Raw genomic sequence first — 16,954 nt, 5'->3', positions numbered from 1 at the left:
TCTAATATATAATATATATATATTATATATTATTATTATATTATATTATATATATTATATATTATTATATATAATATATATATTATATATATTATATATGTATATATAATAATATATATAATATATATAATATATATAATATATATATAATTATATATACATATATAATATATATAATAACTCTTAACTTCATATTTAACACTAATAAATACACATCGTATTCCGCTAGCCCTTGTGCCTTCATTCACCCTGATCCCTCTAAGAGAAACACACATTTTCTTCTTGGCTAACACTTATTCATCCTTCAATGTATTATTTTCTCCTGGGAGTCATTTATTAACTCAAGGTTGAGCTAAGTGCTCCTCTGTGCTTCCAAAATACCCAGTGTATAGCCATATTTTGCTTACTACCTATGGTAACATATTATGTATCAGTGTTACCTACTATATAAGTTCCTTAGGAGTGTCTTCCTAATTTTATTATTTTATTCCATTCCTGTAAACCTAGTGCCTAGTGTAATGCCTGACATGCAGCAAATTCTCAGCAAGTGTTTCCTGATGTGAACCAAGAGGTGTTTTGAACATTACATGGGGTATGACTTAAAATTTGAGGTTCCTCATAATTATATCTTATTATTCAATTTTAAAAGTGTTTAGTGGATTCATTTCTGATTTGGGGAAGGTAAGGATATAGGAAGAAGATAAGGTATGGTTCTTGAGGCACCTGGGTGGCTCAGTTGGTTAAGCGCCCACTTCAGCTCAGGTCATGATCTCATGGTTTGTGAGTTCGAGCCCTGCGTCAGGCTCTGTGCTGATGGCTCAGAGCCTGGAGACTGCTTTGGATCCTGTGCCTCTCTCTCTGCCCTCCCCTGCTCGCACTCTCTTTCTGTCTCAAAAATAAAATAAACATTAAAAAAATTTTTTTTCAAAAGGTATTGTTCTTATTCAGAAATAACGTACCAGTGTAATCAGGAATGTAAGATATTTCATAATCATATCCAATTATAAATATTGTGTTTCATGAAATATACATACATAATTGATAAATTTGTATTCATTATGATTACATATATATTCAGGAGGTACTTATGGTTACCAGTAGTGTACCAGACATTGTGACAGGCCCTGAGGATTTTACAGCTTAGAAAACATGATCCTTATTGTGAAGGATTTTACAATATAGTTTGGGAGTGAACTGAGAAACAATCTAGAATTTATGATACAATGTGATGAGTACTTTTGTGCCAGGTACTGCCTGAGTGCTAGGAATATACATGAATAAGAGAACGCACCTTTCCTTGAGGAGCTCACATAAGGAGCTCACATAAGTTCTCACATAAGAACTGCAGTGAATGATACATGCAGTTCTAGCCAAAATAATCAGGCAAGGGAGAGATGGCTGTAAGTTGAGAAGTAGATAAAGATTTCATACAGGATATGGAAACTGAATTTGACATTAAGGGATAGGTTAAATGGGCTATGATTTGACTCCTCAGACAAAATCAATAATTGCACAGGATAGAATTGTAATTAAATTGCCGTATATCTTTTCCTTTTTCTCCTTTATTTAGAAGAGGAAAATAAAACCCAACTAATTCCTTGTTATGCTCTAGCTATAATACTATTTCTTTCCTTTTATTCATAGTCAAATCTCATAAATAAAATTTATCTATGAAAATTATGCATGATATTAAAAGAATATTTGAAAGAATATTAAAAAATCATTATTGGGAAACACTGTGACCTGTCTCTGGCAAATTTTATGTTACAATTTGTCTTACTTATCTGAGCTTTGGGAGAATAATACCCTTACATTCCTCTGACAATAACTTGGATAAAATGAGGAGAGAGCGAGCACACTCAACACATCAATGGTAGAATATCAACAGTCACTTGTGTTTTTACTTCTTAGTTAAACTTCTACTGGGGTTGTGGTTTTCTAGAACTAGGTAAAGCTTTATGGCAGAAAACCTCAAAGTGTCATAGGACATTCACTCGTCTTCCATTTCATCAGTGAGGGTAGCTTTTTAATCTCTATGAAACTCACAAAGTATTGAGGGTCTCCGGTTTCAAGGATTTCAAAAATTGGACCAAAAAGCATTATCCCAAATACCAAAATGGAAACTGATCCTTTAACTCATTTAGCAAGTTATTTAACTAAAACTCAAGAAAAAACTTTCAGCAGAAATCTTCCTCAAGCAATGTATGATATAATGGTGAGTAAATGTTTGCTTGTACAGCATTCCCAAATGACCTGCAGGTTACTGTATTATACACATCAGGTCACCGGTGGCTCCCAAAGGTCAGGGACAATAACCTGCAATGTGAATGCCACTTTTGATGTAGAAAGATTATGCTGCTTTGAAAAGCCCTTTTCTTCTGAGAATAGAGTGACATTTTTTGTTGTTCCATGTCTTCTCACTTATTTAGCATTTGAGTGACAAGCAGCACACATCTTTATGAAATAGCTGATCAGGGTAAAAGGTGTGTTTCTGGTGATAAAACAGAGGGAAACAAACTGGCCCAGATACTGACTAGAGAGCTTCAGTGAACCGTGTTCAGATCTACCAAAAGAGAGAGAAACACTTTCCGTACACTTTATAGGCATGGAATTTTACTCTACATTTTTGTTTAATAAAACAGAAATGGCGTCATTATTGAGGAAATGCTGTTTATTGTTGACCTTCTCTCTGGTCCCCAATAAACATTCACAGTTATCTGCTCTAGATTTTGAAAAGGCCTTTGTCCTCTTTCAGCCAGGCAGACATAACTATGATTGCAGTTGTAACACATTTTTAGAACCCGTTTCAGGCCTATTAAGTAAGCAGAAGGCAATGATTACATGGATTAACTTTCCTATATCTGTTCAATGTATTTAAAGAGCTCTTGAGGACAATTCAAGAAGAAAAACATGTTCCTGATTCAGCTTCCCAACGCTAAATAAACTGTACCTGATTTCATGCTGGTGCTTATGTAACAATGTCCTGCTGATAATATGAGCTAGTGGTAAACCATGGTGATCTCATGGAGTTGCACATTATGTATTCATTGAATTTTTACAGAACAAAATATGAAACAGTAAAAGAAATATTCATTTTTGTGATTATAAGGATTATTTTTAGTAAAAATTATAATCACTAAAATCATTATTATCTGTTCTATCAAGTGACAATGACCAATATACCGAGTATATACAATGCTTCTACTTCAGAATCTTCCAGAATACAGAACCAAATAATAAAGATGGCGAAATAGTGCTCTAATTCCGACAAAATGGTAGACTAGACTTATTTATTCTTAAGCCTTGTGTTGGAAAATACCTGGGAGCAATGAATAAACTATGACTGCTAAATTTAAAGTACAGCCAAGTTCAAAATAAAGGAAGGAATATCCCCAGCTGACAAAAATCAACAGGGAAAATGGAAGTCAGGCTACTAAACACACAACCTGAAACAGAAACAAGGAGAAAAGTTTAAAATGGTGATGGATGGGGTGGTCCAGATAAGGGGAAAAGTAGGAAGGTTATCATATTTTCTTATATCTTGGACATTAGGTTTTAATTTCCAATATAGGCAAATCATAATCTTAAGTAAGACAGACAGTTGGAAAATGAGAGACCTCTACCTACACGTGTAACTATTAAAGGGTTGTCATAGTAGGCAGTAAAAAAAATTACGGGTTATGATTCTGGTTTAGGTTAATGCTCTCATATATAATAAACACTGAACAAAAGTTACAAAAAAGATGAACTTAAGGCACCAAAGAGAAGATAAAACTAGGGAGACTATAGAAGGCAGGTGAAATTTTGAAGGGAATAGCATAGATTGAGTTACTCATTCTTATGGCATTTATCTAGAAGCCAGGCATCGTGTGGAACAGCTAGACTCCACTAAGAAACTTGCAGTTCTTCTGGAACAACGAACTGGAGGCTGGAGTTTGGGGTTCCTGGAAAAGCAGGAAAGAATCCCATAAAAGACAGAATAAGAAAGAGGGAGCCCCAAATCATGTATATAAATTCTGCCCCCAAATCTGGCTAACCTTCAAACCATGGATGGGTAGGAACAGATATCAGCTAAGGAGAATGGATGTCTCTAATTCCATGATATGCACCTGCAAAAGACCCGTGCTTACCCTTGAACTACACATGCATTATGCAGGTCCAAAATAGCATAGCAAATTCTTTGAGATCTGCACTATCATTTAAACCGCCAGCCATCACAGACAATTTCTTGAGTCATGAATGCATAGGACAGATCCAAAGTAGCTTAACAAAGACTTCAACAACTGAACTGACATTGGGACTACTACCAGTACCAGAAGGCAAGGCAGAACTTGTAGTCTAACTGAACCTCCATTAACCGTACCTTGTCCAGAGGATTTTTAACATGACCAAGGGGCTTAAAAAGCACAGCATTCCAAATGGCCAGCATGAAATCTGAAATTACTTGATATACCAAGAACCAGGAAAATGTAACCACTTCACAAGTGGAGAATATAACCAATAGATCAAACCCCAAGAAGATTTAGATGTTGGAATTACCAACAGGTGTTAAGGCAGCTACTATTTTCGATACAGTTAAACACACTAGAAATGAGTGAAAAGATAGAAGTTCTTAGCCAAGGAACAGAAACTATAAAAAATAGTCAAATAGAAATGCTAGAATTGGAATTCATAATATTATAATAATTCACTGGATTGACTCGATTGCAGATTGAAGGTGGTGAAAGAGTCAGTGAAATTGACAAGAGAATGATAGGCACACAATCTGAAGAACAGAGAGAAAAAAACAGAAAAATATCAGCTGAGCTTCAGAAAAATGTGGGTCAATATCAAAAGGATTAACAGTTATATTACTGGAGTCACAGAAGGAGAAAAGAAAGATATTTGTGCAGACAGGGTACCTTAAGAAATAGTGGCTAAAATTTACTCACATTTGGGCAAAACTATAAATTTATACATTCCAAAAGCTCATTACCCCAAACAGGGTAAACTACACCAAAACAAAATATCCATGCCAAGACACATCACGGCTGAAAATCAAAAGTAAAGAAAAAAAATCTTGAAAAAGCAGACACATTACACAGAATGGACTATGAAGTTTTTTTTTTAAGTTTTATTTATTTATTTTTGAGAGAGACCAAGAGTGAGTGGGGGAGAGGCAGAGAGAATGGGAGAGAGAGAATCCCAAGCAGGCTTTACACTGTCAACATGGAGCCTGATGCGGGGCTTGAACTCACATACCGTGAGATCATGACCTGAGCTGAAACTAAGAGTCAGACTCTTAACCGACTGAGCTACCCAGGCATCCCTGGACTATGCAATTTTTGTATACCAGTTATACCTCAATAAAACTGGAAAAAAAGAATGAAAAAAGAATAAGATACGTAGTATATATCTATGTAAGACTACATTTTTAAGAACTTCAAAATATGTGTGACCGTTAAAAGCAAAATTTATCACATTGTCTGATGGGTTTTCAATGTATGCAAAGAAAATATGATAAATAGGGCAGAAGACACAGGCTCAAGGAATCTATATGGTTGTAAATTGTCTGAACTTTACTTAAATTGGCAGAATAACTCTTCACACTGTGAAAGGGAAGTAAGTAGGTTTCTATTCCCCAGAGCAACCACTGAAGACATGATACAATGAGAATTCGTCAAAAACACAATAGATAAATTTAACTGGAATATTTATAATATTCCAATAATCCAAAAGAAAGAAGGGAAAGAGGCACAGAGGAACATAAAGAGAGGGGACAAACAGGGAGCAAATAATTAAACAGTAGTGCTAAATCTAGTCATATCAATAATTGTAAGTGCTCCAAACAAAACCAAAATTGTTGGATTATATTTAAACAAAACAAAACAAAAAAGACCTGACTACTTACTGTCCACAAGAAACCCACATTAAAAATAAAGACATAGGGGCACCTGTGTGGCTCAGTCAGTTAAGTGTCTGACTTCAGCTCAGGTCATAATCTCACGGTTTGTGGGTTCAAGCCTCGTCAGGCTCTGTGCTCACGGCTCAGAGCCTGGAGCCTGCTTCACATTCTCTCTCTCTCTCTCTCTCTCTCTCTCTATCTCTATCTCTCTGCCCCTCCCCTGCCCCCATTCTTTCTCTGTCTCTCAAAAATGAATAAACATTAAAAAAATTTTTTTTAATAAAAAAGTTAATAAATAAAGACATAAATAGGTCAAAAGATAAAACTATGTGAATGCTAATCAAAAAAGAGTTGGAGTAGCTTTAATGTCAACAAAGTAGACTTGAGAACAAGAAATATTTCAAGGATAAAAAGGCTTCTAAAATATATTGCATAATGATACAAATCTCAATTTCCCAAGACATAACAATTGCAACATGCACCTAACAGGAGATGTCCCCAATACATGAAGCAAAAATTGATTAAGCTCAGAGGATAAATACAGATCTACACACGTGGTCAGAGAATTCTACATTCATCTCTCAGTAATCAATATAACAAGTAGACAAAAAAAGAAAATCGATAAGGATATAGAAGACCTGAGCAACACGATTAACCAGCTTAACCTAATTAACATTTCTAGAACACACTATACAACACAAAATACACATTTTGTTTTCAAGTGCCCATGGAACATTCTCCATGATAGACTATATTCTCGGTATAAAACAGATTTTAACAAATTTAACGTAATTGAAATCATGTAGCATATACTCTCAGACAGTAATGGAATTCACTCAAATAATAACAAAAACATCTGGAAAATTACCCAAATATTTGGAGATTAAATAACACACTTCTAAATCACCTATGAACTGGAAAGAAAATTATGTACGAAATTTGAGATTAATTTCAATTGAGTGAAAATGAAAATACAGATAAGAAAATTGGTGGAAAGTACTAACGCAGTGATTACTGGGCACATTACATGTTTATATTAAAATTTTTTTCACAAATCCAAGATCTATGTTTCCACCTTAAGAAAGTAGAAAAAAATGAGTAAATTAAGTGCAAAGCAAGCAGAAGAAAGGGTAAAGACAAAAGCAGAAATCTTTGAAATTAAAAAAAAAGAAAACTCAATGAAACAAAAATTCTGTTTTGTGAAAAAGATCAATAAAATTAGTAAACCTCTATCCAGACTAATTAATAAGTATGGCTACATTAAAATTAAGAACTATTGATCAAAGCACACTATAAAAATGAAAAGAAAAATCATACAGTGACAGAATTTTTGCAGCATAATAAAAATCAAGTGCTTATTATCTAAATTCTAGACTATATAGAAAACTTCTAAAAATCAATTAATAAAAGAAAAATAGGCAAAGGATATAAAAAGGCAACTTATAGAATAGGAAACACTGTTGTCCTTTAAACATTTGAATTTTTTTTTTTACATTTCTTTCTTTCTTTCTTTCTTTCTTTCTTTCTTTCTTTCTTTCTTTCTTCTTTATTTATTATTGAGAGACAGAAAGCATGAGAATGGGAGGGGCAGAGAGAGGGGGAGACACATAACCAGAAGCAGGCTCCAGGCTTTAAGCTGTCAGCACATAGCCTGACGCTGAGCTCAAACTCACAAACCATGAGATCATGACCTGAGCCTAACGTGCTTAACTGACTGAGCCACCCAGGTGCCCCTACATTTACTTGTTTTTGAGAGACAGAGAGAGACAGAGCACAAGTGGGGGAGTGGCAGAGAGAGAATGAGACACCGAATCCCAAGCAGGCTCCAGGCTCTGAGCTGTCAGCACAGAGCCTGAAGGGGGACCGAACTCACAAACCCCAAGATCATGACCTGAGGCAATGTCAAACGCTTAATGGACTGAGCCACCCAGGCGCTTCCATTAAACATTTTTAAACATGTTTTTATTTGTAGTCAAGAAAAGATGAATTTTAAAAATGAGATGCTATTTCATATGCACTGATTTGGCAAAATAGTGAGTAAGTCTGATACTTATGTGTGGAGCTATAGGAAAATTTGTATTCTTATACACTGCTATTAACAATGCAAATTGGAGGGGTGACTGGGTGGCTCAGTTGCTTAAGTGTTTGATTTTGGCTCAGGTCATGATCTCACAGTTCATTAGTTTGAGCCCCATGAAGGGCTCTGTGCTGACAGCTCGGATGCCTGCTTCAGATTCTGAGTCTCCCTCTCTTTCTGCCCCTCCTCCACTTGTGTTTTCTCATTCTCTCTCTTTCTCTCTCTCTCTCTCAAAAATAATAAACATATTAACATTTTAAAAAAATATAAAATAGAATGTATTCCTAATGGGAAATTACTGTCTTGAAACAATAATCAACAACATATTTTAAAAAAATAATAAAAAAGAAAAGAAAGGAAAAGAACTATAATAGAGGAAAAAAGTGGAAATGATTTATTTTTATGGGATGTAATGCCAGTTAGTAAAAATTAAAATAAAAAAATTGCTGCATGTTTTTTACAGATACCTCCAATAAAATTCAAAGACATGATTAGGAATGATAAACTATAAGATCATAATAGTCATTACATCTGAAGAGGAACAGAAGAGGATAGGTATATTGTTAAGGTTTTTTTTTTCTTTTTTTAATAAAAAGAGATGAAAAGCAAAGAAAAGTAATTTTTCAAAAAGAAAGGAGATACCACAATTACATATAACTCCGATTTATGCAGTTCACTCTCCAGTACTTTTTACCTGATGGTATTTCCTGTGATGATAATTCCAGTGTTAGTCAACTGAGTTATCCAGAGATAATGAAAAGGGAGCAAAGTCTTCTCATTCACCTTCCGCTTTTAGCCAACATTCTTAGAAAAAGCAGGATCCCTATTTGGAATGTACACATTTAGGTTCTTCCTAATTTGCTACAGGTCAAGATGTGACTCAGAATCTCTGATATCCTATTCCCGACACTAGGTTTTGACACTTGGGAATCTCTTCTTTTCATGGGTCATTGGCTTCATCAGCACTAGAACCACCATGTTAGAAATACAGCTTTCAAACGTTTTAAGAGGTAAATGAACATCATTTGAATGCCTTTTCTTGCTCTTCTAAAGCAGTTCACTTTAACCGAGGAAGAGCTCTAAAAACTAAGTCAAAAATAGAACGCTATAGTGCAAAGCTATGTAACAGTTAAAAATATTGACATGGAAATATGTTCCCACCATACTATTAGGTAAAGAAAAGCTTCCAAATCCACAGTATGCTTCCGGGGGTGTAAAAATTATGTTAAAATAAACAAGAATTGTAAATACTCACGTGCATAAACACGTCTATACCCAGGGTAGTGGTAGAATACACACAGCAAAATGTTAATGGTGCTTACCACCAGTTAATGGAATCTATGGGAACATTTTATTGTCTTTCTATTTTGTCTGTTGTGCAATGGGTGTTTTCACTTTTGTAATTTAGAACATTCACCTCCACACTGAGGACAATTAATTTAGATAAAAGAAAACTTTAGAAATATCATGCCTGTTTTTCCCACTTCCTAGAAATAGTGAGGTAAAGTTGGATTGCTGTCTATTTATGGCTGATTCAAAGGTAGTTAAATTTGATATTATTTCCAAATTTACCACTGAATTTGGTTTGAAAGGAGTACAGTCTTTGTGATAATCACTTTTGGCATAAGCCTAATATAAAATATGATTTTAAGTTCTGCAGTCAAAATCTAGACTAGTTGCTTACCTTTTTTCTAAAGTAGAGCTATTTCTAAGACTCGAGGATCCAGAAAACTCTTGTAAGAGGAATGGTTTATATTTTGTCTCCATTTGTATTAATAACAAAACAGTATTTGGGTGGGTATTTATCACATGGAATTGAATAAAAATACATTTTATTAACATATGAAATGAAGCCACTTCTATCCCCAAATAATAAAAAATTAAAATTATTTGCTGAAGCTATTCTAAGAAACAGAGAATTCATGAAATCTTTATTCTTCACTCTCCAGCATTTGGAAAATACCTAACCCAAATATTTTGATGCCATTTGCCAAGCAGGAAGCCAAGAACACAAAAATGCTTGGTAGCGTATTTTTCTCATTCTTTTCCTGCTTAAATTTCTCATCCATAATACATTAGACTGACTTCTTCTTTTTTTTTTTTAGTTGTTTACTGTAAAGCCAGTTCACACAATTTTCCTCTAAGTTCCTAAGATGAATAAAGTATCAAAGTATGACCCACATTTCTAAATCAATAAGGTGTTTATTTTACTTAATTAACAAGATGTTCACCAAAAATATGAAAAAAAAAAAGTAGAATTCTGAGTTGCTCTGTCAGTTAGCCTTGGGCAGTTATAATCTCTGAGACAAATAGCTTTGTTATTTGCACAGTTGTGTCAATGTAATTTCAAATCAGTGCAACTTGAATCAATAAAAAGCTCTGGTAGAGAGTTATTCATTTAGTGTAATTTGGCTTTTTTTTTTTCAATTACATTTCTCCTTAAATACTTCATATATTTAAAGGTATGCTGGAAATTACTTCTGACACAGTACAGTTTTTCAGATTGGTTAAGGTTTCTACATAATCACAAAAGCTTCTGCTGTAGCTATTTCCACCTCCTGGAAAATTTTTTAACCAAGTACCTGCTTTCATAACTCCTTTACCAACTCCTAGTTTCTGCTCAATGCTCTTCTTCTCCACATGGCTTTTCTTAAAAATCCCATTTTATTCTGTAAACTCCTTGTACTCACATCTCTCCCCAAACCCTACTCCCCAAATTCCCCTTATTTTGATCTACTTTTACATTTTCCCATAGCAGTTATCACCTTCCACCATACTATATAATTTACTTATTTCTTACATTTATTGTTCAATGCATATTTCTTCCTCCTAGAATGTAAGCTTCATGAAGGCAGGAATTTTTATCTATTTTGGTCAGCAATGTATCCCAAATACTAAAGACACTTCTTGGCTCATCATGGGTACTCAATATATACTTAACTATTTAAAATAAATCATGTATCAGTGAAATGTCAGCAGATTATTCCACTGTTTTTAGAAAATATGTAACATACCATATCACATTGTAACTTGACTTCAGCTGATTTTTCCTCGTCTATTCAATGAAGAAAGGCACTAGCATTGTCCCAGCACACATGGATTCTGATGAATGATTTATTTTATTTTTTTTTAACGTTTTATTTATTTTTGAGACAGAGAGAGACAGAGCATGAACGGGGGAGGGTCAGAGAGAGAGGCAGACACAGAATCGGAAGCAGGCTCCAGGCTCTGAGCCATCAGCCCAGAGCCCGACGCGGGGCTCGAACTCACGGACCGCGAGATCGTGACCTGAGCCGAAGTCGGATGCTCAACCGACTGAGCCACCCAGGCGCCCCTTAAATTTTTTTTAACGTTTTATTTATTTCTGATGAATGATTTAAATTGTGGTCATAAACAGATGACTGCTTAGTTATTTCGGAGTATTAGTGGTCATGTTACAGTTGATATTTTTAGTAAGATTTCCTCTAACTCTCCCTTCCCTGTTGTAGAGGTCTTTCACTAAGGAATGTTTTAATCTTAAAATATTTCTCAAAACCAAACCATAAACTGTTAAGTTAGCCTTTTACCTACTGTAGACATACAGCTGCAAGAATGAGAGAAAGAAAGAAGTAGGAGACAGAGAGAAGCATTGAAGCATGAAACATCATGCTCACCCCAGCAGGTTTCAAGATACCAGTGACAGAGGCATGAAGTCCCATATTTTGGAGATGTCCTTTTACATCATCTTAGTTTTGTGAGAAAATAATGAAACAGAGTGGATTGGGATTAAGTGATCTAATCAAACCATAGCTATATTTCCAGGATACTCTTAATATTTTGGGCTATTAGGTGAAGGAGTTGTTCCAAAGTGGCCTCATTCAAGGAAACCCAGAACAATGACCAAGCACTGTAGAAAATGTGTTTGACTGGCCCCAAGTAGCTAGTGTAAGCCATAATAGAAGCCTCACATCTGTGTGCTGCTCAGGATGATGGATGGTGTAAGTGCAGCCTAATTAGTGTCTTGGGATGGACAAAGAGCTAATGCAGGAGAGTCAGCGGTTTGTAAATCTATTACCGACATCTTGGATGGATCTGACCTTTGCAGTGCCAGAGGGAGAGAAGAGAAAGATGACAATACGATACATCGTACCAAGGGCTAGCTTCAAAGAAAGTTCATACCTCATTTTGAATAGAATTTTAATGATGAACCAATAGCAGAATCCATAGGTAATCATACACTTTCTGTCTTTGATATTTTGTATTTGTCTAGGATATCATATTTCACATATGTATAGAAAAATATATACCTTATTTTGGGTACCTAATTTTTTTTCTTAGAATACATATTGCTGTTTGTGTGTGTATCTGTGTGTGTCTCAAACACTTCAAATAGATAAATCTCAAGGCTGTGTTAAGTTGTAAATTTTAATTGCTATTAATCATCTCAAAGTCTGTTTCTTGGGTTAAAACTACTATGTTTTCCATTTAAGCCATGAAGTAAATGCTTTCATTAACCCTGTTGCGAGGACTCACCAGACCAGAGTTCTAATCCCAGCTTTATCACTTACCAACTAGATGACCACGGACAAATTACTAGCCTCATTGAGTTTCAGCTTCTTCCTTCATCACAAAGGGGGAATAATACCCCATAAAGCTCTTGTGAGAGTTCAATGTGATAATATATAGTTTGTAAATTTTAGCTCTTTTCCATCCCATTCTTAGTGCCTTTTGTAACTTCACTGTTTCCTTCACCATATGTCCATACAGAAGGGTATATTGTTCTGCCCTGTTATGGTTGAGAGAATATTTTTAAAAATTAGTGATGAATCCAAACACCTGAACATGAGATCTTCATCCATGAATTTCCAATTCATTCCTTTTCACACTGAATATAGTTTAATTTACATCACTTTGAATATATTTAAATTCACATCAATTCTTTATTAGGTAAAAGTAAATTGTTACTCTTCTTTCTTCCTCTTACACGGAGACACCTCTCAGACAAAAGGAAAGACTTTGGGGTTAATAATGTGACTGTGTAAAGGATGCGGCAGGGTAAATACATTACAAATCGCAGTGAATTGTTGGTCACTGTCACCTATTCTTGTACACGTTCAGAAGTTTCTTGAAGCCATTTCACCATTTCATGTCTCTCCTACTGGCTCACACAATCCCCTGGCCTCTGTCTATATGTATAGCAGTTAGAAACTATTTATCTAGACAGACTCAGCTCATTCGCTGCTCTTCAACAACAGTTTCTTGCCTGCTACACGTCCCCACCTCTGCTGCCACCGTCCCTAGAAGAGATCATTTCCTCTATGCTGCTCTATTTTACCTTAAGCATCTTCTACTATGGTTCTTCTAAGCATGGTTTGACTTGCTATTTGTCTTTGTTCACTAGATTCTAGATCCCAGTGCCCACTGCCACAAGCGGTGTTTCATCCTCTTTGAGACATTCACCTATGGGTGTTTCTCAACACAGAGCTAGTCACTGCCAGATCTCGGGTCAGGAGCTCCTGCCCTGGCCCCGATCTAATTCTAGTGAGCTGCCTACAACTTATACTGTGTACTTTTATTATATATGTAGTAATACATTGTAGCAGTTTGGAATCAAATTATCTGATTGTGCATCCTAACTTTAACAACTTGCCCTTCAGTTGATTACTTATGACTTGATTTTGAACAAGTTACTTCTCTGTAGCTCAACTGTCTCATCTCTAAAATGAGATGATGGTAATGCCTCTTTGTAGGGATATTATAAAGTTTAAACGGGACATCCAGGGGCACCTGGGTGGCTCAGTTGAGCCTTTGACTCTTGGTTTCAGCTCAGGTCATGATCCCAAGGTTGTGGGATCCACACTGAGCATGAAGCCTGCTTAAGATTCTCTCTCTTCCTCTGCCCTTCCTCTGCTTGTGCACTTTCTCTCTCTCTCTCTGCCCTCTCCTCCCCGCTCATTTTCTCTCTCTTTCTAAAATAAAAAATAAAATAAAATAAAAATAAATGGGACATCCATATGCTTAGAACAGAGCTTGTCACATAGGAAACGTTCAATCAATGTTAGATATCATTATAGTTAAGGAATAATACTAATCTAAATGACTTGAGTAGGAAACTAACAGTCAGTAGATCTAATATCTCTGTTTATAGTGTTCTCAGGAAAGACCGCCAACATGAATGATCACCATCCATTTATAGGCAAATTAATGTGCAGGCTTAAAACAGTTAAATTTGTTTTGAGAAAAAGCTCTGAAAGGCTTCTCTTGTTATAAATTCTCCCTGAATCTCATGTCTTAAGACACAGAGATTATACATCTACTGAGAAAGAAAAGTCATATGTTATGAATTTCCCATTTATTTTTCAAAATGTAAATGATTTCCTTGAGGACACCACTCTGTGGGCCTGTACTAATTTCTATGGCACTCTTATATTAGTTTCCATGCCTCTGAATTGATACTAATTTGTAAAACCTTGGTGCAGTGTTTTAACTCTTTCTCCTCTAAAACACCAAAATTCCCTTCACAGGCATTAGGTCACAGAGTCAAGGGAAAGCAGCATCTAAGGACTCACAGGGAATATTGCTCAAAGAGTTAAGGGGTTAGCTTTTTCACTAATTGGCTAATTCACTTATTGTCCTTTGACTTCACACATTGTGGGATCAAATCCATTAGAAGTATATTAGATCGACTTGCCAAGGAATATGAATTTTTCTTAATCCTTTATCCTTTTCAAGTAAATTAATAATGAATGTCCCATCACCAAAATTATAGCTCACTCGAGGTTATTTTTACCATACTGAACTATTTTTGTAGTATATCTAGGCAATTGGAAATTGGAAAATTTTGCTGCTAAGGGGATTTTCATGCAAAGTTTAATAATTCAACTACCTGTACCCCTGGGCAAAATAAATAGCTAACTGACTGCTCGTTGGCAAAGTCACAGCCAATTATATTATTTGAAACTTTAAATGCTCCTCCCCTTTCCCTGAACATGCTGGAATTATCTGTAGGAGAGCAAGGGGTTCAGGGCAATGTTAGGGCATTGTTTCATGATCTTATGTGCATTTTCTTCTTGGAGACCTGTTTAAGTTTGGTAATTAGTGGGGTTTTTAAAAGTTATTTATTTTGAGAGAGAGAGAGCATGAGCAGGGGAGGGGCAGAGAGAGAGAGAGAGAGAGAGAGAGAGGAGAGAGAAAATCCCAAGCAGAGAGAATCTGATGGGTGTCTCAAATTCACTGATTGTGAGATCATGACTGGAGTTCAAGAGTTGAGTGCTTAACCAACTGAGCCACCCAGGTGCCCCATCATTTCTTTTTTCTTTCTTTTTTTTTTTTTAACTTTTTGTCTTAGGAAGGAAGAAAACAAGAGAAGCAAAACCATTGTAAGTGGGCTACTATTATTTCCCCCAATTCTATACAGTAACTCTAGTACCAGATGTTAGATGAGAAGGGTTAATCCTCTAAGCTTTAAGCACAGCTAAATAAATTATCTGGAATATCTATTCAGTATGAACTCCAAAGAGCTAGACTAATGGCTAAGAGCTAGGCTAATGGTAGAGTATTGAACTTCACCAACAAGTTGCTTTTAATTTATTCTTTTTTTGAGCACCGATTTTGAAAGAAGCATTGTTCTAATCAGTCACGATGCCTCAGTGAATAAAATTGCCAAAGATCTCTGCCATTGTGGGTCAGATTCCACTGCAGGGATTGGAAACAAGATAGGGAAATGGACAATATGACAGATTTAATAAATAATTCTTTGGGTATGCTAGAAAGTGTTGCACACTATGGGAAAAGGAGACCAGGAAAAGATGAATCTGGAGTAGGGGAAGAGGTTGCAACTTAGAGTGTTTTGGGGTGAAATAGTAGTGCCACAGAAATGGGGCAGGGTACACTTGTAGGGGTGCGTCCAGGGGTTGGGAAAATGCAGTTGCATATATCTCTATTCTCAGCATCAAAGACTTGTCTAATATTAAAATATATATGTCATTCTTTCCTTCTCCCACCTGTCGTGCAATTCCTGGCCTTGTGTCTCAGTGCTAGAGCTGAAATAAATTATAGAGGCAATGCTATGGCTTGGCTCTCAGATCCTATGACAGCTTGCCTGATTTAAGCTCTGTGGGTAGCATATTTCCTATTAGTTGTCCCAATTCACAGTGGATGGAGAAAGAAAGCATCAAGTGAGCATGCAGTTCAATTCAACAAACGTTTATTAGTACCTCTTATTTGCCTGGAAAGGCTTTATTCAATTTAAGTGATACAAAGATGCAGAAGTTCTTATCGAGCTTTCAACTGTATTGTAAGACAAACCACAGATAAATGAATATCTGGTGAAAAAAATGAGGCAGATGTTGTGTGTAGAAGGTAAATTCACTGTAATCTGGAGGTGGGCCAGGGCTTTCTGGAAGTGAGACCAAGGTTAGACCTTTGTAAGTTTGAGTGTGGTGGTGATGCAGGAGGAAGTTAACTGGGAAGGGGCCAAGGGCATCCCATGAAGACACAGAGGCAGAAAGGTCAGTGCTCCTGGGATGGTTAAGGGAGAGTAGACTGGCCGGGCGTGTTTTATGATTAGGAGTAATTACTTACTAGACTAATATAAGGATCTTCATCCTCCAAAGTCTTAGATGGGGGGGGGGGGGGGGGGGAGGTGTCACCTCTATTGCGCAGACTGTTGTAGGCTCCCTAGAGACACGAGCGGGACCAGAGGAGTCCAGTTACAGAGCTGATTCTATTACCTTTCACCTTAGAAAGGAAAATGAAGACCAGACATAATTACCTCAATTACACATTACATCCTACTAGTCTAAAAGTATGACCTCACTTCTTTCTCTCACTATGGTCATGGACTTGAGTCGACAGAAAGTTTAAACACAGGGATCGAGCTGGAGAAAGGGGAAAGAGAAAGGAAAAGAGGAAAGCTGCCAGAAAGGAGTCACCCGCAAGGCACGGTCCCCAGCAGGTGCTTTGGGAATGCTTCCCCAGGCAGCCCACGGTGCTCGCAAACTCAGCAAGGGTAA

At 36.2% G+C, this 16,954-nt stretch overlaps 1 protein-coding gene across 1 annotated transcript in view; it reads left to right on the top strand.

Moving 5' to 3' along the window:
• PTPRR (protein tyrosine phosphatase receptor type R) overlaps window positions 1–16,954 on the top strand; it is a 274,918-nt gene that overhangs the window by 14,161 nt on the left and 243,803 nt on the right. The window contains exons 6-7 of the mRNA XM_060656975.3: window positions 15,289–15,319; window positions 16,790–16,950. Of these exons, the coding sequence (XP_060512958.3) occupies window positions 16,908–16,950 (43 nt within the window). The 5' untranslated portion in view covers window positions 15,289–15,319; window positions 16,790–16,907. The remainder of the gene's footprint in view (window positions 1–15,288; window positions 15,320–16,789; window positions 16,951–16,954) is intronic.

The sequence above is a fragment of the Panthera onca genome, chromosome B4 (genome assembly GCF_046562875.1).
Source record: "Panthera onca isolate mPanOnc1 chromosome B4, mPanOnc1 haplotype 2, whole genome shotgun sequence".
NCBI classification, from domain to species: domain Eukaryota; kingdom Metazoa; phylum Chordata; class Mammalia; order Carnivora; family Felidae; genus Panthera; species Panthera onca.
Note: the sequence above shows the minus strand (reverse complement) of the source record. Positions and strands in the feature narration are given on the sequence as shown.